Here is a 20,764-nt window from a genome sequence, read left to right as displayed (position 1 = left end):
ATCTAGCTATTATCTCTCTATTCCTCCCTTCCAGAAGAATAGCTGGCTTGTACCCAGGCCCTATACGTTTAAGTAAACATGCCTAGTATATTTTTGCACTCACACAGATTTTTCTGTTGGGATAAAAAAAACTTTACTTGTAAAATGGCTGTGATCGGCCGATGCGAAAGCGGATTTCTAATCGATCACAAGAAGAGTATTACTGAATCAGTTTCTCCGTTGTTGTTGTCGTGTAAAGAAACTTTATTTGCACTTTACGAGCCCTACTTTCGATCTTCGACTGAAAACAGCTGCGAGCAAAATGGTACCAGAAAGAGAAAGGTAACCGCTTAATCCTGATCGCAAGATCGAGAATAAACTTAAGTTTAATTCCGTTGATACAGATTTTAAAGATCTCTATGACTTAGAAATGAGAAATCACCACTTACCTGAGACTTAATATTTTGAAGATCTAGCGAGACAAAATATTTTACAGCGTGGTTTGTAAATAGAAAACTACTCTAAGGCTTGATCAACAAAACTTCTTTAATTAAGTTATAGTAAGTACCCTGGAAATAAACATTTTGTATTTCTGCGCAGCGAAAGAAATCTGCTCAAGTTTGTCGAACTGACGAGGAATCAGAGGCTGCTCTTCAACATCGCAAGGTAAACAATTTTCATCAGCAATGCATAACGCGCGTATTCCGTTGAAATCCTTCAAAGAAGAGTTAATAAGCCAATTATTCTCCTTCGCATTGTAATTGATCTCTAGAAATTTAGTACTGAGAATGTAATAATTCATCAACACAAGATACCCTGGCCGGCTTAGAACATTTTCATTTGATTATTCTAGCTTTCCTGGAAATTCAATGTAATTTGTTGTTGGAACAAACTAAACTCTTTGGATGTAATAAGTGGTAGTATCAATAATAATTAAACATAGCACCGGGTTGTCTGAAGTCCAGTGAGACGTTTTTTCCAGTGATTAGGCATTCAACCCTTATCTCCAGCATACTTTTCACCTGGTTTGATTTTTACTCAAAATCTTTATTTCTATAACTAAAGATAAGAGACACAATTGCAGCAGGAGTAGAGAGGCTTGTTCAGATTGGAGTGGATAAAAATTATTTTCTCTCCGGAAGCGAGCATGTTCGACAAAATACTGCAATTTCAGGTAAATAATCAGAATTAACTGAGTAGATCAAGCTTAATTCAGAAATGTTACAAATTCAGGGAAAATAGGACAAAGTATTCCGATACGACTGAAAGATTCAATTAGTCAGGGAAAACAACCACCTCTCATCACTTTTGGAGACAAAAAAAAAGTATTTACTCACACCAAAATACAATTGCTAAAATATCAGTAGTGGTATTCAGCAGTACCAAGTAATAACAGAAAAAATGTACGAACCCCAGCTTCAAGGTTACAACAACCACAGAATGTTAGTGGGAACCATGGAATCCACATCAGACTTCAAGTAATTTTATCTCCATGCCGTATAATGGTACTATATACTAACTTAATTAAAAATTGTTGTTACTATTAGACACAGTACCATTATTTTCACTTTTTCAGCTATGCCAGAGGACAGGAAGGACTTTGCTGGATTATTGGCTGATGTGTCAAGTTGTACCAGATTGGAATCCAAACATTTTTTGGAACCTCTTATTATTAAAGGTTGTAAATAAATAATAAAATTTAGAATTCCAGAATTAAAATAGGCCTTCAAACCAAAATAATCTCATGAGCACAAAGCCCTTGGAAAATAGCTCCAATCCACAGCCTTCTACTGAGGTTCACGGCATCCAAACAGTGACATGCTGACTGATAAAATGATGAATAACAACGTAACTCAGGTTGAAATTCTAATAGTGGTGTGAGGACCTTCCTAAAAAGGTTTGAACTACAGATGGCAGACATGCTACCCCCCTTCCTTTAGAAGGGTCTCTCTATTGAATGTATATAAGCCTGTGGAATTATAATTGCTTTGCATTTATATGTTATTGGGGACTTTTATCGTACATTATTGGATTCTTATCACAGAGTACATTTGAATATTTTTTCTTTGACAACTGTATTAGTGCAGGACTGGTATAAGTTACACGTTTTAGTGGTCTGAATTATGTCCAGTAGAGCTTGCTGTTTCATGATTCATAAAATTACAACAACAAGGGTTTACCAAACAGTATTCTTATGTATATTTGCTCCAAAAAAAGGGCATGAAAGATATTTTGGCCAATCAATTTTTGAATAAAAATTCCTCCTAATAAATGAATTATCCCCCCAAAAACACAAAAAAGTTTTTTGAATAAAAATTAAGTCCACTTAAAAAAGAAGAGTCTCAGCTAGCATCCTATGCATTTTGTACATGATTGAAAGGAAGATGTAAAGACTGAACTCAGTTTTGGATATTACCTATTAATTGCTTTTAAAACAAGAATTAAACATTGTTGCCATTTCTCTCAGGTGAAAATATTGCTGTTAGTGAAAGAGATTTATTGGACCAAATGATTTCTTACCCATGCGATAATCCAGCAGAGCTAAATATCTCTGGAGACAAGTACATTTTACCTGCTAATTGTAGCTTCTTGATGTCGAATGCAAGTAACTTAAAACCTCTTATTAATCATGGTATGTGAATTTTATTACTTTCTATGCTCAGTAATAATCACTTGGTCTGGTTCCTGGTTCCTTTCAATTTTCCTTTCAGCATGGCAGGAAAAAAAAAATTAAAATCTACTGGGCCAGTAAATTTCAGTTTTCAGTTGCCCCCACTTAAATATTTCTTGCCGACATGGCAGCCAGTATGGCAATCAGAGGACAAACACAAACAAAGCTTGGATTCCTAACTAATCCATGCTTTCAACTCAATGGTTAACTAATCTTGCAGTCTTTTTCGAAATACCTTCTGACTGGAAATTATTATTTATCAAGCTGACATTTTTATTCAGACCCACAAGACTACTAAAGCTAATTTCACTTGCCTACGGCGCCACTGAAGTTCTATAAATTCACTTGCCCAAGAGCGAAATTTACTTGGCCCGGGCAATTGGACCTGGGTTTTTTCCTGCCATGACTTTCCATAACTATGTCGTTCAGATGTACAGTTTTTTTTGTAACAAAATGTACAGTATCTGAATAAACCTTTTTACAAGTTTGTCTTTCGGTAACTTTGTGAAATACTGACAGAAGATTGTTCCTTGAATCACCCACAGCCCAGCATAATGGACTTTATAACTTGTTAGTGTTGGATCCCCCCTGGTTCAACAAGTCTGCAAAACGTGGATCAAAGTAAGAAGGCTTTTAATTGTGCAGAATTATAATGCAAAATGCCAAGTACCCCTCTTGCACAAAGTATGGTCCTCTGTCCTTTCTTTTGCACGTGCCAGTTATGGTTGAGTTTAGGTGGCACATATATAGGCATCACCTATCAAAGACACATTTGAGGAACACTGACCTAATTACTTTGTTGTCCTTGTCTACTATCATTTTGACAATACGCTTTGTTCTTAAGGTGTCTTTCTCTAACTTGGTACATCAGGTTTACTGGTGAATTGTTGGGTTAACCTCTCAAAATGGAAGGCCTAACCTGGAAACTTTTGGATCAGCAGAAATCATTTAAGGTTTTAAACAGTGCTACATATGTAGTGTGGGATGGGTTAGGTTGACATGAACCGGTCCAAAAAATTGCCATCTGACCTTCACACATAAATAATTCATTCAATGCATTCAATTCAGAATGTTCCCCAAGATATTTGCACAATTTTCAGACAAAATTAAGCTCTACATGTATTAGTGTGGTATGATTAAACGTTTTGACTGATCATGGTTTGACTCAGAAAATATATTTTGGCCTTCTGTCATTTTGCATGCTCCTTTGTGGACTTTGTCCATCTTGCATGATCCAGTGCCTAATGTATTTTTTAATTTGACCCTTCCACTCAGTCAATACTGAACTCATTTTTTTTCATATGATCATGATTTCAGAAAATTTGGGTGGCATTTCCTTTGGATTATTTATCTTACTTTATGTTTAATAAATTTAATTTTCATTCTTTTACCTTTTTTGTTCTCAAGGTATTCCTTCATGTCATTGTGGCAGATTAAATCTCTCCCAGTCCCTGATCTTCTTGCTCCTGGAGCTTTGGTGGGGATCTGGGTTACCAATAAACAGAAGTACTTGAGGTTTACAAAGACAGAGCTCTTTCCTCATTGGTCAGTTGAGCTAGTGGCAGAGTGGTATTGGGTCAAGGTTACAAGGAAAGGAGAATTGGTGACTGATCTAGATTCACCACATAAAAAACCTTATGAGCCACTGTTGCTAGGACGATTCATAGCAAAGAAGGATGCTCCAGGGATGTTTGGTTTAAGTGTAAGCAAAAGCAATGAACCTGCTAAGGAGAGGTCAAAATTTACTCCTCATGAAAATAAATCAAATGTTTTATCACTGCGACAGAAAAGAAAAAAGATGAATGAATGTGATGATGATGATGATGAGGTTAGCATGACATGTTACATCAGTGACAAAAATGTAGCTACTACAATGCCGCAGGAGCGGACATCATTATCATCCTTAAAACCAACAACTGGTTTAAACTGTGCAGCATGCAGTGATCATGAATATGAACATCTAGATAATTTCCTCCAAACTGTGCCACTTCAGAGTCCAAGAAATGACTTTCTAAGTTGCTGTGAACGATATCATAAAAATAAAGTGGATCTTTCAGATGACATGGAAAGTTTGAGTGACATTGTCATGCAAAAAGAACATGATGAACAAGACGTTCTGGAACTGTATGAGAGCAAATGTCTTAGAGTCACTGCCACAGATTTGAAAATTGCAGAAAATGTTCAACACACTGATTCTATTATGAACAGTACTAGTAAACACTCAGAGTTATTACAAAGGGATACGAGATCAAAAGATTGTCAATTGTTACCACATCAGCAAATCATCTGTAGCGTCCCCTGCAAGATCCACTCCAGGAAGCCTCCATTGAATGGTGAGTTGAAAATTAACCCTGTAAATATCCCTAACAATGAATAGGTGCTAATTTCCCTTTACTATTACCTGATCCTTGATTGTTGCCTCACAGATGAAAAAGATGAAGTCTGTAAAGGGCTAAGTGGTCTATACCATCAGAGTGGTCTATACCATTAGAGATTATCCCAGTTTCTGAAGTGTGTCAAGCGACTACAAATTTTTCTATTTTCCCCTGTATGATATGTTTGTCCATCAGAGTGTTACCTCCAAACTTTGTATTCACCTGTCCCGGTTTAGCTTCATTCATACAGCGCTATGAGAGTGAATTGTCTTGCTCATGCAATGGCCCCAGCCAGGGCTTGAACCCTGACTGCTCGATCCTAAGTCTAGCACACTAACCATTAGGACACTGCATCTTCTCCTCCTCAGTGACACAATAGACCAAAAGAAGAATATTAAAAAAAAAAAAGATTGCCGTTGAGTTTTAAATAATGGCTAACTTAAAGTGCCTATGAAGTAAAAGATAATTGCTGCTGATTTGAAAGGTTTTTCAAAGTAAAGAAGAATGGCGTTTTCCTTTTTGGAATATCTTTTTTCATTTTAGAGATATTCACGTTTTTGTATTGTAAGTGATGACGTCATAGGTGGTTCCACTAAAACAGCTCAACCCTCAATCAAGAATATCTCTAGAAATATTAAAGCAGTGTTCTTTAAACTTGGCACCAGAAATGTACATCACAAAAGAAACAAAATGACACCCGTCATGCTGTCGCCATGACAACAGTTATGCCACTGGTCCTGTTTTAAATAAAACTAACATTACCAGATTTTTTCTTAAACAAGGATCATCCACTCCCAACGATTTAATGGGGAGGGTTAAGACAATGTGGGAATCATGTGTGTTCTGAGCAAGACCCTCTGTCCCTTTTCGAAGGGTTGCAAATTGGCATATTTGGTTTTTCACAGAAAGAGACTGGAGCCAAAAGTGTTGCCATGGCAACAACACAGAAAGTGTCATTCTGTTTCTTTTGTGATGCACATTTGTGGTGTCAAGTTTGAAGAACACTGCTCCAATATTTCTAGAGATATTCTTGATTCAGTGTTTTACTGTTCAAGTGGAACCACCTGTGACGTCATCACTTTCCTCATTTGCATAATACAAAAACGTAAATATCTCTAGAACGAAAAAAGATATTCCAAAAAGGAAAACGCCATTCTTCTTAACTTTGAAAAGCCTTTCAAATAAGCAGCAATTATTTTTTACTTCATAGGCACTTTAACAATGGCAAGTGTTTTCTCTCCAAACTGTGCCGATCTGTACACTTAACTATCAATACAGTCGAACCTCCACTAATGGCCACCTCCCTACACCAGCCCCTTTTATTCATCCTGATGATGGTCTATACATTCACTCTTATTTACACTCTCTACATATGCCTCCTCTCCATAATGGCAACAGCCACCAAAGCGCGTCCCAGACTACCAAAATAACCTCTCTACAATGCCAGTTAATCAACGACTGACGAATGGTACATACAAAACTCCATGTTATATTTTAAAAGGTCATGAAACTTTATCTGTATCACTCAATGTTGGTCTCTGTTTCTGTTTGGTTTCTGTTTTATTGATATATTTTGATTACTTTAGTTATTTCTATGCTAAAATAAGCATTTTTAAAATATAAAAATGTTGTCCTCCAAAAAAGGTTGGTGTGATATATTACACTCCTACCTCCCCATAAGGGCCACCTCTCAACAACAGCCACTTTCCTCTGTCCCCAAGGTGGCTGTTATGCAGAGGTTTGACTGTGATACTACATTGCAACCTCTCTACTGTCAGTGCCAGCTCTAGAGGTGCTCAAAAAGGTGGTCAGGAGACAAAGTGAGGTACTGTTGACAGGAATTCTAGGGTACTCCTGTAGATCTTTCACTGACAATAGCCACTTGATACTGCCTCAGATTATTGTAGAGTGCTTCAGTTGACTGTATACTTTTACTTCACCCAATATCCAATATATAATGATTATTTTTATCATGTGACCCGTATGGCCCCCATGCTACTTCCTTGTAAAACCATAAGGGAAATGGTTTTAAAATAGTCATGATAAAATGTTTATTGACTGAGTCAGGTCTGGGTGTACGGGAAAAAAATTGACTCTCGGTCATGGCACACAAACCTTGCTGCACTTGGTCGTATGTCCTGACCTTGAGCCAAATATTTTCCTGTCCAGCCCTCCCACTCAGTCAATAAGTACATAATATCCTATCATTCTTCACACCAGATTTGCACTGTGCATGATAGCTACTGCTGTTGTTGTATTTATATGTTATGAACATTACACACTCATTATAGTGTTTTTTTTTTCAGAAGTTCTCTCCCAATATGTTCCTCACAATTCACTATGCCTTGAGATGTTTGCCCGAAATCTCACACCACACTGGACCAGCTGGGGAAATGAGGTAAGCATTCAATGTTCTGAAATATAATCCTTCACTTATGAAATTCTCTGAAATATTCCACACAGGTGTATGTGGTGCAGCTAAAAAAGTAAGTTAATTTACAATACTTAGAGAGGAAACCACATCAACCTAGCTGGTTTTCATGCGGGTTCTCTATCCTGGTCGAATTGGAATTCTGAGATGTTGGTGTTTGTGGAGGGAGGAAAACTGGAAAACCTGTAGAAAAACACTTGGAGCAAGGCAGGACCCAACAACAAACTCAACCCACATATGGCATCGGGTGGAATTGAACCCAGGTCACATTGGTGGGATGTGAGCGCTTTCACCACTTCGCCATCCCTGCTCCCAATAAAAAAAGCTAAAACCATGTTTTTCCCATTAGGCTTGAAATAGAGTCATAGACCTTGTTTCACCTCAGCAAGATTTGACATAGTTAAACATGAAGCTAATGAGACCTAATGATGAAACATTGCAACATGAAAATATACAGAATTGTAGTTTTGAGACAATTATCTATTATTATTTGTTTGCTTGTTTGTTTGTTTCTTTATTCTTTTTTATTTACTTTATTTTTCAGGTGTTGAGGTTCCAGGGTATGCAATATTTTGACCATTTGCCACCCAAGCAAGAAACCAATGAAAATGCTACCTAACTACGAAATAGTTCTGAGATTTCTTTTACCATACATTCATGTATCCCTTTGGATACATAAATGTATGGTAAAAGAAGAAAAAGGATTTTAAAGCTTTTTAAATAAAGTATTTGTTCAAGATAAAGATGAAATGTTCATTGTGTCACAGGTTTACAGAACTGTGAATGGTCAGGGGTGGACCCTTTGACTTTTGATGGGGTGTGTGAGTGATTTGGTACAGGCACAATTTTTTCAAAACCCTTTCATGCACTAGGCAATTTTTTTCTTGGGACGTGTAGGCATAGTAATAATAATAAATTAATATTTTAAGAGGAGGCCTCCAATCACTTAGAGGTGGCTTTCAGGAAGGTCCTCTAAAAAATAAAGTCTAAAATATACATTAAATGTCTAAAATACAGAAGTAATAAAAGCTAAAATCTTAAGACTAGAACTAAGGTTTAAAACTAGAACTACGATTAAAAATACTACAACTAACGAAGGTTTCAGTTTGTCTTTAAAACTCTTTTTTGGCATAAGTTTCTTAAGCTCACTCCGCAATCGGTTATTGCTTTAAAGCATGATATTTTTTTCTCTGTTTAACATGCTTTTTTTGGCTCGCTGAACGTGTGCTAATTGTTTTTGGCAGTGGCTGTATGTATGAATCTTTTTTAGCACAAGTATGCTTGCAGGATATTTTTTTTTTCAAAATCACCCAACCCTCTCTTAAAGGTTAAATGGTTCAACCCTTAGGGAAATTAGTTACATCCAACTCCTGCACCCATGCTATATTTAGCACTAAGTCAACACTCCATTACTGATAGGCTTAATTCTCATCACCTGTTTGCTTATCAAATTATTGATTGCGATAGGAGAATTTCCATGTTGGTAATTATTGATGTTTCTTTTCTTGAACAAGAAGGCATTTGTTGAGTAATAAAACAGGCCTGTGGATTTTTTGTTTAGCAAGCGACAAGCTAGTATTACAGTTTAGAAAACACGTCAGTTTATCACAACATCATGCCAGATTGTTGTAAACCCTTTGACCTCGAAAACCCCGAAATAAACGTGTCTGTTAACCTGTTAAATTCCCTATTTCTGATAAGCCACAGCTTGTACAGCAAAAATCCTTAAAATTCTAGTCCTAAAGAAAACAGTCACACAATTATTATAGATTAACTGCTAAACTTTCGCGAACTGGAGATTCGCTGAAACAAATAGATTCCGACTTCGACGGCATCGATTTCAATCATTTCATATCACTGTATGGGCGCATTCGGCAATTAGACTGAAAGACCCCCCGTATGATTACGGCCTAAGTCTTTCAAAATGTTAGATAGTTAGATAATTTCAGTCTGTAGGGTAAAGGAACTTTGTCTACAGTGCAATAGAGACGTTTTGTGGCGCACGAACGCCAAATTCTCTCACGATCCAAACCGCCTGCTGTACAGATTGCAAAATACACTATTACCAAAAAAGTCTTCAGTCCTTCGCGTCTTTCAGTCTGATAATCTGGAGTAAGTTAGAGAAAACACAAGACTTCCCTTACGTTCCAGAAAATCTGTAACGAGTTTGAGGCCGAATCCGCTCCCGTATCTCTTAATTAAGGTTGTTGACAGTTGTCATTAATAAATATTTAAGTAATTAAAAACTGTTAAAGGGCGTTTTGCGACAGTGACATTTAATAAGGACTAACCACGTCAGCTTCACCAACTTCCCCCTTTAATGGCCTCTGACGCATTAAAATTGTGATTTCTGATGTTCCTGTTTATTTGATTTGTAATAACGAGCGATAAAGAAATTTGTCTTTGAAGCATACGAAGAAATCGATCTAGTTAATAAGTAATGTTCATTTCGGAAATTCTTGAACTCAAGGTTATCAGGCAAAGAATCTTGGCATTAAGCCTATGTATTTGCCAGAACTGTTGTCCATTTTTGTTTTTCTTTATCGCCTACAGTTTGAAAAGTTTCCTTCTTCTTTCCCTTCCAAGTAAGGCTTATCCGAATAAATTCGATTTTTTGTGTCACACTTTCAAAACTCACGCACAATTGGTACTGAACAAGGCTAGACAACTATTGTGAACTGTACAAGGTCCTTGAGGCAAGTCAAGAGAATTTAATCTATGATAAGAAATCTTTATGGTTTGATAACGAAAAAAGAAACGGGACATCTCAAATGATCTCGGTAATCGATCGGGAATATAGAGCTGTAGTGCACATGTTTTCGTAAACTGAATGATTCCGGAAGGAAGACAAACTTCATACATTTTATTGGGTTTCTTGTACAATTAATAGCGAGTGTTTTTCCGTTATCAATCTCAAGTTCTTTTGCAGATGAGTTACATACTGTTTCTGGTTAATTCCGCTTTCGTGTTAGTTTGTTTTTCTTGCAGTGATATGTTTCAGACCGGTGTAAACTAGACATTTAATGTCTTGAGCAGGTTCTGGTCTTTTTAGCTTCTTATCAACAAACATATAAATCGATATAACGCTCGCGTCTCAGCTTTCCTTGTTTAATCGTTCACTCCTCCGCACTTTCTTCTCACCTAATTTGCAACCTGTAACAGAATGCACCATTCCTACACAAAATCCCTGGAATTCAATCGCCTTCTTCTTCGAGTCGTATCTGGGATGTTAACGAGTCTACACTGACATGTTCCAAATCTAATCTTGCTGATAAAATGCCATCGCTACTGGAAGTAGCAGAGCTTGAACTCGGGGAACACTTTGATGGATCTATAACACAATCAGGGCAAAACTCGGCTTGGTTTGAATCCATTCCTTTTAACACACCGCTTAAGAATGAGATGTATTTCATGGACAGTTTCAGAATTTCGTGTTTGGAGAGTTTTTTATCAGGAGGGTAGGTAGGCAGGAGCTTCCTCAGCTCGCCAAACGCCATGTTGACGTGATGTTGTCTCCAACGCTCGCGACTGTTCGTAAAATTCCTTCGGTTTTGGAATGGAGCTTCGAAACCAAACCCCACTGGTCTTCTTCGTATTGTGGTACCAAAATATCCAACGGGAATTGATGAATTACTGTAATAGTACGCTGAGACCATTGGCTTGCGAGCTCGCGTGCAATTAGAACTTGCAGCGTTTCTCCAAGACATCATTTGTTCATTTGCGTGATCCGCATATAAGATGATCTTTGCAAGATAACTCCTCAAAGACTTAATATGGGGGATATTTACCCTCAAAATCGACTTACCAGTCTGGTATATCGGTGGTTGGTTGTTTAGACTCACAGGTACGGGCTATACGTGGACCTCGTGTCCGGGCGATAAAACAAAATGTCAGACTGCGGACGTGTTTACGAGTTTCCCCTGGCTAGTTTACTTGAAATAGCAAGCCCTTGAGATAAGTTTCGCTATTTGTCAAACCGATATCTCGCCTTGTTTTGATAAATATCGAAATATCGTCATTTTGAGCCAATCCGATGTCAAAACAGCAAGGCCTATCAGCAAGATCTAAACCCTGAGAAGGGAATTAATTACGCAAGTCCCTCGCTTTGTAAATGCTAAAGATGACCTAGTTTTTTTTCTTTTCACCAAACATAGAAGCAGCCCAAAGCACACAAATGGCTGGTTTACTGTGAAAGTTGACATATTTAGAGGAAAAAAGAAACAGTTGCAAAGAAGAACTTTAAAAATGTTCAGATGTGTTTTAGGGAGGGCAGAAATAGGTATTTGTACAATGTTTAGTTTGCGGTCGACAATGAAATTCAAATGACTCATTATGAAGTTGCTTTTTTGTTGATTTAACCTTATAAGCCTGAAAAGAGCAATTATTTCTGTTTGACGAGCACGCCGAACCGCGGTCATTCTTTAAACAAACTACTTTAAATATTTGAAGTAGAAAATGGATTTACATACTTGAACTCCAGCCACGCAAGTATTCAGTAATCGAGTATAATGACTTTAAGGATTTACCAAATACCATCAGATAAATGACTTGTAATTAGCTTAGTGTCTTTTATAATCCCGACTAATTAAGGGAAGTTTGTTATTCGCTTATGAAAACTATGTACAGAAGCTTATTGACCGTTGTAGAAGTCCATAAATGTACTGATTTCATTGTGACGCGTGCATATTCCGGAAATTCATGTCACGAACCTGGAAGTCCAATTGTCTTTAAAATAAGTTATATATTTATTTTCAGGGCTTTTCCTGTCTTAGATTGCGACAAAACCCTATTCGACCTAGTGGTTTGTGTTCCTAAGAATCAAGTATGAATTACATAAGTAATTCCGGTCCACAATTTAGGGGATATGTGATAATGACGCAATTTAACAGCATTACTTGATGAAATATTAAGCTTTTATATTCGCTCTCTCACATGAAATGTCGGCTTCGTTGGTTTTTTTCATCTTATTATTGTACACACACAAAAGCGAACCTTGCAACGAACGATTCCTAGAAGGTTTTGAACGATAAATTGGCCTCTTCACTGATGGCTTGTGAACACAGGGATACTACACTGGTGGAATGCACCACAGGATACCATATCTCAAAAAATACTCGGTGCATTGATAACGGCAGCCAAGGTATTAGTGACCTTTTAAATCTCGATCATTCGAGTAATTTCTCTTTAACATTTTAGGGTAAATTCTACTAAGCACGTACCGAGAGTTAAGAATCAAGTTCTCAAGTTAGTTGATGCTGTTCTTGTTTACATGACTGAAATCGTTCTTCCCGAACAGAAACATATCTACAAAAAGCTCGTCATATGTGTGTGGAATGGCTGTAATAGAGTTATAAGCCAACTCAAATATTCCTTTGTGGTCTGTTCGCAGTGCAGGCAACACGAAAACACGAAGCTACTAACTTTTTATCATACCATTTTTGACAGGGAGCCGTTTCTAGTTAGCCAGGACAAATTGATACATGTAAGATAACCGATAACCTGTAGATTAGCTAAATGTATCGATTACTCGTACTCCATCGGTTTTCTGATCCAAAACGTTACTGTGCAATCTTAGGTCTCAATTTAGCCGGGGACATTTTCAAGCAACTCTTTTTTCTAACATGTAAATGATGAAATATTTCTCAGTTGAGTGTTTCGTTTCCACCGTGATTCACTCTGCAGGTATCAAAGGCCTGTAACCTAGAGCAGCCTACAACTAGCCCAGTAAGTAAGATTGTGGCCACATTTTCTGGTAATAGATGGTCCACATAAATACAAAAAGAGAGGAAAGCCATCAACTGTAAACTTGATGAATTCATCTGTAGTTCCAGTGACAACAACGTGCTTCTGTTAATTGTAATAGCTCTTGCTTCAGATAATGTTCTCAAACAACTGGCATTTCATTGGAAGAAATGCATACGTAGTAAACGGAAACTTATTTAAACCGGGAATTTATGTTTATTGGATTTGCTTTTCCTCGCTACTTTTCGGCAATAAGCATGTAATCCATAAGAGTTAGACAGAAATAAACTGAATGACTACCGAATTGATTATCATCGTAGTGAAATCACACAAATGATTGTTGACAATGATTGTTCAGTTCTTTCTTTTCCCATGAGTTAAACTTTGAATTTTCCGACTGAAATCGCTGCGTTTTAAACTGACCAACATCTACTCAAGCCTTCCGTACAGAACACGACAGACTATTGCGGTCAAGGTTTCCCCACAGGGTCCTACAGTTGAAGCTGGTTCTCTGTGTGACTACAAGGATTCTTCAAGTACTGATTTACAACTTAAACCAGTGAAGGAATCGATTGCCTAACTTATGGAATGAGAATTCAGTTTATGAATTCTTGAAAAAGGAAAGCAAGTTATCTCTTGAAAGAAACTTGCTTTAAGATCTTTGAAAAAATGTGCAAGTAATCGGAGTCAAACTCACATTTCAAACAGTTTGTCCAGACTGCAGTCTATTAATTCCATCCTTGCCATATTGTTGAATGTTACGTTATTTTACGATACCAAACCTATGACGCTCAGTCTGGAAGTCATGTTCAAAAAAAAAAAAAAAATTACAATATTTAGAGAGGAAAGCACATCAGCCACCTTAGTTTAAATGTGGGTCCTCTATCCTGATCAGATTGGAGATGTTGGTTTTTATGGAGGGAGGAAAACCAGAGAACCGGGAGAAAAACACTCGGAGCAACAACAAACTCAACCCACTTATGGCATCGGGCTGGAATCGAACACGGGCCACATTGGTGAGAGGCAAGCGCTCTCACCACTGCGCCAACTCTGATCCGCAAAAATAGATGCCGGCGACCCCTGTGCGCTCAAGTCTACAGTACAGGAACATTTCTTTTCTAGTTCCTAATTCTTGAGAGTTCGAGAAAAATAAATTAGGGCATGATCTCTATCAGATAAGCGAAAGCAAGCGTAAAATATTTTCTTGACCTCACAAATATGACATTATTCCACAAATAAAACAGTCTACTTTAGCCTGCATACCGGGCGGTCTTAATGCCGAGGGAAAAAAGAAGACCGTGTTTTGAGCGCTTTGCCTCGCAGGAAAAGCCGCCTACGCATTTAACTAAGGATGACACATTTTGAACCATTTCGCCTAAATTTATCAAGTTCATTGTTGCTCAGTAAATCTAAATAAACCATCCATGTTCGATTTTGGTTTGTGATTTACTTCCTTTGTGTTTAGTGGACTATTTTACAGGTTTTTTTCCACTTTAAAGTAATTTTCGACAACGCAAGAGGAGCTTCATCTATCATCATCTATCCTGGAGTGTATCTTAATGTGTAATGTTTACTTTGGAAACAGTTTCCAAATCTGAAAAACACATACTTAAGATGTTCGTGAAGACACACACTCAGGCCTAACATTGTAATATTCTTCTTGAGCTGCACGTTGGGTCTGAAAACACAGCTATATATTGGTGCCTTGTTTTGACACTAAGCCCAGGTGGGGTACTGTACAAGTTCCAGTTAACTTAATATATCTCTTCCTAATTACAGATAACCTTTTCAAACAAGCTCATCAAATTCTTCACCTGCTAATTCCAGTGCATCACTTTACATGACTTTTCCATATTAACCTCCGTAATACAGTATTAAAGTATTAGCGTTATCTACTCACTTATCTACTGGTCGCATCTCTGTGATGTTGTGGTATTTCCTTCGCTGTGTCGCCTGTGTGTCCGCGTCCCCAGTAAATAAGCAGACGGTAAATAACAGGGGTCCATAAGCTAAATTATCACCTGGATATTCATTTCAACCTCTCGACGTATGTTTTGCGTTCTTCATTTTTGTTACTCGAAACTCAAAGTAACACATCTCAGCAAAGAATACGAAAACAAATCAAGGAATTTTTCTATTGAAAAGCTGAACACATCCTATTATCTTGTAACGGCGAATTCGTGCGGAGCCGTCTAGTAGTATTGGGGAACTGATCTTTAGCAGAAGCTAAGTCACGGTTCCCGCATCTTGAAAAATTTAGCCTAATTTTTTAAGTTTGTCGTTTGTAATCCGTGTTAACCTTCTCCATCCTTAACCATCCTTGTTCCTTTATGGTTTGTTATTATCTCTTTGGTCTTTTTCTATCTTAGTAAACTACTATTTTCAGGCTTCCTTCAATTTAAAGGTAACTTTGTACGTGGACAAAATAACTCAAAATACCGTGACTGAGCTTAAAGTAGGAGCTCAAAATAATGGACTCCTGTCTCAAACTCTCTCAGCAATCAAAGGCAGAGAATCAAGCAACAAGAATTCTCTGCTTGATGCCTAGAAAACTTAAAATCAGGCCACACAATTTCCCTATGTGCTACTTAGCTCTGTGTAAAATCTAAAACTCTGAAGCGATCTTTTGAACTTGTCTGGATCAAAAATGAACGGTGATTGGTGACATAATTTGTCCGCTTTTCTAAGCCCATCATCAGGATTAGTAGTTTTAAGCCAGCTACAAAAATACTTTGTTGATCTACGTGTTTTTTAAACCTTCCCTTTTCCAAAGTAAACATAAAATTTAATTAAAAGGCAACTTTGATCAGAACTGTTGTCAATCGACTGTGCGTTTATCCGTTAAATTAAAGATTGTTGTTTGCTCGAGATAACTTCATGTATTTTGTACTTGATTCGAGAACGTGTTTTATTTCAGTCTCTATAACCTTGTCTATTAATGGAACGATCCTTTCACAAGTTTGACACTTTCTAAGTTTCTACCCGTGACAACAGATCTCGCGCCAGACTATACCGTGTGTGTTTGATGGTAATATTGCGTGCGGATCAGTTCAGTATCGCCTCCTCAGTCAACAAGTACTTGACACCGCCTTATATTGACCGCTAGTCAATGACGCAAGGTATCCCAGGGTGTATACAGCCTGTCAAGTTTCTACAAGTCTAAACCTCCTGCGCGGGCAATTCTTTGGACACGTCACGCAATCTTTCATCCCCAAAGTTAGGAAAACATTGCGTGACAAGCCCGAGAGGCTATAAGAGGGGAGGAGAGGGGAGATTTGGGAGGATTATCGTACCATGCTGGGGAAATTATTATTTGCTGAGTCAGATATCGAACAGTGACGTCACCGTAAACCTGATAACTACTTTACTACAGATGAATAGTCATTTGAATCGTTTCGGTCTCAAATCTGATCAACATCTGAATTCTTCCTGCTGTCTGTCACACAGTTGCTATTATTTGCCTTGGGAGAATTTGTTTCGGGTCATATTTTGCTCCTTGAGATAATTAAGTCCTTCATTCTCCTGACATACCAGTGACATGATAAGTTAAATCTATACGTTACAGGTTTCACACCTGTTCTTCAGCTTTCTTTTAAAACTAATGCACATTCCAGTCAATAGAACGATAAAAGAAAACACGTCGAAAATCCTCACCTTACCGGGTTAAGGCGGGGGTTAACATGAAGGCCATATTTTTGCTGGGTATTATGGTTTGAATGCAAATATCTCGTTCACGTTTCAAGCAGTGAAAAATCTCTCTGCTCATTTCACATAGCCACGTTTTGGGCTGTTTTGTAAATTTTTTGGTGATTTTTGGGTATATTTGGGGATAAATAGTTTTTCTCAAAGGATTAGTAAAATTTATGGAAATAGGAAATTTTGAAGATTTGATGTTGCTTTAAAATTAGAATTTGAAGTTATAAATTGGTAGACGTACACCAAACAGTTGCCCACCAGCCCGTGGTGCCCTTTTGGGGGCAATCAACTGTCTGGTGGTGTTCCAAACCCCTTTTTATCCTTTTAATCCCTCTTTAAACTTCCTAAAATTTCACTTAAATTCATGTGTACCTCCGCCTTAAGCCTGGGTTACACTAGCGACATAACGATATAACAAGGACGTTATATCGTCATGTTTGTAGTGTGAACATCCTGACATGATGACATAATAGCAACATAACAGTATGCACATGACGACACAAGGAAAAACCCTGATCTTTTCTCTATGTAGATGTTCACATTACCGACACAAGCGATTATGTTGTTATGTCGCTAGTGTGAACCAGGCCGTACTGTGACAAAATCCAACAGCTTTTTAGAGTCTATGCCAGGGTCATTGCGTTATGCTCTTAGACAAGACCCTTCACTCTCACAGCTTCACCCAGCGGTTGTTTAAAGGATGGAAAACGATTTCAACCAGACAAATCACTATCCAGTGGATAGTATAGTTTTCTTTGTCAGCACTTATCCACCGGCTGGAGATTTATGTGCAGCAGGAACCAATTGTCCAAAAGGTGGATAACACTTCCCAGTGGATTAGTGTTAATAAACCACACTATCCGCTGGATAGTGATTTATCTGGTGGATAGCGTCATCCGCCTTTTGCCCCACTGATCTGGGTCAGGTGGACAGTGTTAACCTCTCTTTGAAGAACTCGTCCCACTAGTGTGAGAACCGGGAAATTGCTTAAAGCAACCTGGCAGACTGGGGGATGGGGTGGGGCTGATAATATGTCGATCCTTTATGTTGACAATGGAGCATGGTGTAAGTACTGAACAACTCGATCTGTTCTATCCCACCTGTTTAATGTCAGGGCACAATTCAAACATATTGTCGAATTATTTGATTTTAAAAATAACGTGCTGCATAGGTTAAGACATTTCATTCATCACAACGCATTTCTGGTCTTTTCTAAGCCTAGATCTTATAAAAGATAGCGATACATTCTAACATACTTCTTTGTTTAAAACTTTGCCAAATTACATACGATAGCCATGTTAAATGTTAGGTTTTTGTCATATCGTAACAGTTTATTTTTAAGAAGATTTTCTTAACTCGTTCTTCAAGGCTAGGTCTGTAGAAACATTTCAAATCAGAAGCTACTAAATTTCGACTGTATCTGTGTTTAAGAACAAAAACACAAATATTTATGCAAAACATTGTTTTGGAAAATCCTCTTAAGGTTTTGAAATAAATTGGTAATATTACTTCCATGGTTTTGATAAATTTAAACTGAACTCAGCTGTTTATAGATGTACTGCAAGTACTTGTCCTTCGAGCGGAAAACTGTTCAACGAATGGTGGAAAAAGCTAACGGGAACCATCGGCCTTTTTGATGTAATATGGAAATATAATTATATCTCTTTGAAAAGCAAATATTTTATGCTATATAGGATGATTAGGTTGAGTGTTAAATCGAAGCAGAATTTGGAGAGTCTTGTCATATCATAACCAGAGCTTGACACACCTTCACCAACTGTGTTATTAGTTAGCAGTTTAGCACGAGCAGCATGGACTTGGGATTTCACATTGAACCAGTTATCGTCTTTAGGCGGTTATCAGAGACAAAATGTAAACAAAAGTAGCGAAAATCCTTTAATGACAAAATCTTAATGTCAAAATGTACCAGAGCTTAAAATTTATGATTCTGGATTAATGCAAAAGATAGTGTTTTAACATGGAAGTATACGTTTTCCTTCAAAACTTGTGAGATTGACTAGCTATAGCTAATATTTCTTCATTTTTATTTAAACATCTGCTAAAAGACATGTGGTTAAACGCGTATTGTAGTAAAAATCTCTTGAATAACTTTGCTCCATATAACAGGCTTCGGCAGATTTTTATCGCAGAGATAGTTCGTTTTGGACTTCCTTTTTCCAAACAGAAAAAACATGCGATATCAAATCAAGGTTCCCATGATTTGGTGAAGAGTCGCAAAGAAGTTAGATCGCGTTTGGCGCAATCAAAATACAAGAAATCAGTGAGATCGCGTCTCTGATTTTTGTTGCAAGTTCCATTTTGGTTCCAGCTTTGTCAGACCGCACGCGCGGGTAATCAATTAACTGGTGTTAAAATGTTATTATTATAAGACCTGAGGACTTTAATTGGATTAAAGAAGGCGATTATATCATAGGCAATCACACAGAATAATGAATCAGACAAGTGAAGCTTGATGGCGATGAATAGCAACATTACTGCCAAGAAACTCTCCAAGACACACAAGTTTAAAGGTGCGGGAAGTGTTCCACGGTATCTTGCAGCTTCTGTCCAAAGTCTTGATATCCCGACTGCGGATATCGAAAACCACATCGGCGTTGAAAGGAATATGTTTGCCATAACCAAACGGGAGCGCTGGCGACAACAAAATGTCAACATGGCGTTTTCTGAACTGAGAAAACTTCTACCTACCTACCCACCTGACAAAAAGCTCTCCAAAGTTGATATTTTAAGAAGCAGCATCAGGTATATAAGGTTTTTGGATAGTGTACTGCAAGAAATGGATGGAATAAAGGAAAGGGAAAATAGCACAGAGGCCAACAGCGCTGAGGAAATAAATTCCTCTTGTCATGAAAGTGGGGATGGAATGATTTCGTCCGAAAATGAAAGTTGTTCTTTTGGAACAAGGCCTCACTGCTGCTTTGGCAAAGAGAATTCATAAACAGTTGAACAACCCAATCATGATTCATGTCAAAAAGCAAGACAACTCGCCGGGACTGAAGTTCAAAGACACGAGACATAAGCTCACATTGTAACAAAGTTGGAATTTCGTTGCAACAACAAACTTAGGGCGAAAAGGTACACACAAGTTCTTCATTATAGCTGCCCGAGTTTATGCCTTGTTGGAAAATAAACTGAATTCTCATTTCGAACAAGACTTGTCCTACAGCAGCGCAGGTAAAATCATGTATAGCACTACTGAATTTGTAGTCATGTTTTACACAAATATTCTCTAACGAGTGAGAAGATAATACTAAATGTTGTAAAATAACATGAACAGGATTTCCCGCGTTCGGTGTGTTCAGCGAAGACACTAATTACATTACAAAGATACATCTCTTAGCTTTTTCTGTTGTATGTAACTAAATATCCTTGATGACATTTAAGAATTAAAAGATTACACTTGTTGAAAAATTGACTCTAAACTCCGATATCTGAACTGATTCAGTAATATTAGCGATACAATTGAACTGAAATACTGCTTTCAACGAGGAAAGTCTAGTTTACGGTTTCTATTTGAACAACATTACTATGAGAAGTCGAAAGATAGTATACCTATCGTAATCTTCGTATGGAACAACAGAAATTTTAAGTGGTCTTTTGTTTGTAAGGTATAAGCAGTTAGCTTAATGGAATAAAAACCTGTTCATTTAGTCACGAAAAGTGCGTTTATGGATCGCTGTCAAACAAAACACTTAGGAAGCACACAAGAATACGTGACGAACCGAGACAAGATATAATTCAACCGTGCCTAAGTTTGATTTTATCCTAAATATCTAGAAGTTTACCTATGTTCAATCATTTCATTATTTCGCCGTATCTTTCACTATTCAAAGATTTAAGAATGCTCGG

General features: G+C 37.5%; 2 protein-coding genes across 3 annotated transcripts; both read left to right on the top strand.

The window, feature by feature from the left end:
* The first annotated feature begins 78 nt into the window (after positions 1–78).
* Positions 79–8,206, top strand: LOC110055671 (N(6)-adenine-specific methyltransferase METTL4-like). 2 transcript variants are annotated; one of them, XM_020762057.2, is made up of 9 exons: positions 79–321; positions 580–645; positions 1,045–1,153; positions 1,556–1,657; positions 2,447–2,611; positions 3,196–3,271; positions 4,058–4,983; positions 7,335–7,423; positions 8,001–8,206. In XM_020762057.2, the coding sequence occupies exons 1-9, from the start codon at positions 79–81 to the stop codon at positions 8,073–8,075; spliced, it is 1,851 nt and encodes a 616-aa protein (XP_020617716.2). In that variant the 3' UTR covers positions 8,076–8,206. The 2 variants fall into 2 exon arrangements, with proteins under 2 accessions (XP_020617716.2, XP_020617715.2); XM_020762056.2 differs by having other exon boundaries at positions 7,332–7,423.
* Positions 8,207–19,296: 11,090 nt separating this feature from the next.
* Positions 19,297–20,563, top strand: LOC110055674 (transcription factor atoh7-like). Its single transcript, XM_020762060.2, has one exon. It carries the CDS (start codon positions 19,368–19,370, stop codon positions 19,851–19,853), a length of 486 nt encoding a protein of 161 aa, XP_020617719.2. The 5' UTR covers positions 19,297–19,367; the 3' UTR covers positions 19,854–20,563.
* Positions 20,564–20,764: the final 201 nt, after the last annotated feature.

The sequence above is a fragment of the Orbicella faveolata genome, unplaced genomic scaffold (genome assembly GCF_042242905.1).
Source record: "Orbicella faveolata isolate gen_17 unplaced genomic scaffold, um_ofav_v1 contig_14, whole genome shotgun sequence".
Taxonomy (NCBI): domain Eukaryota; kingdom Metazoa; phylum Cnidaria; class Anthozoa; order Scleractinia; family Merulinidae; genus Orbicella; species Orbicella faveolata.
This window is presented reverse-complemented; position numbering and strand designations above follow the sequence as displayed.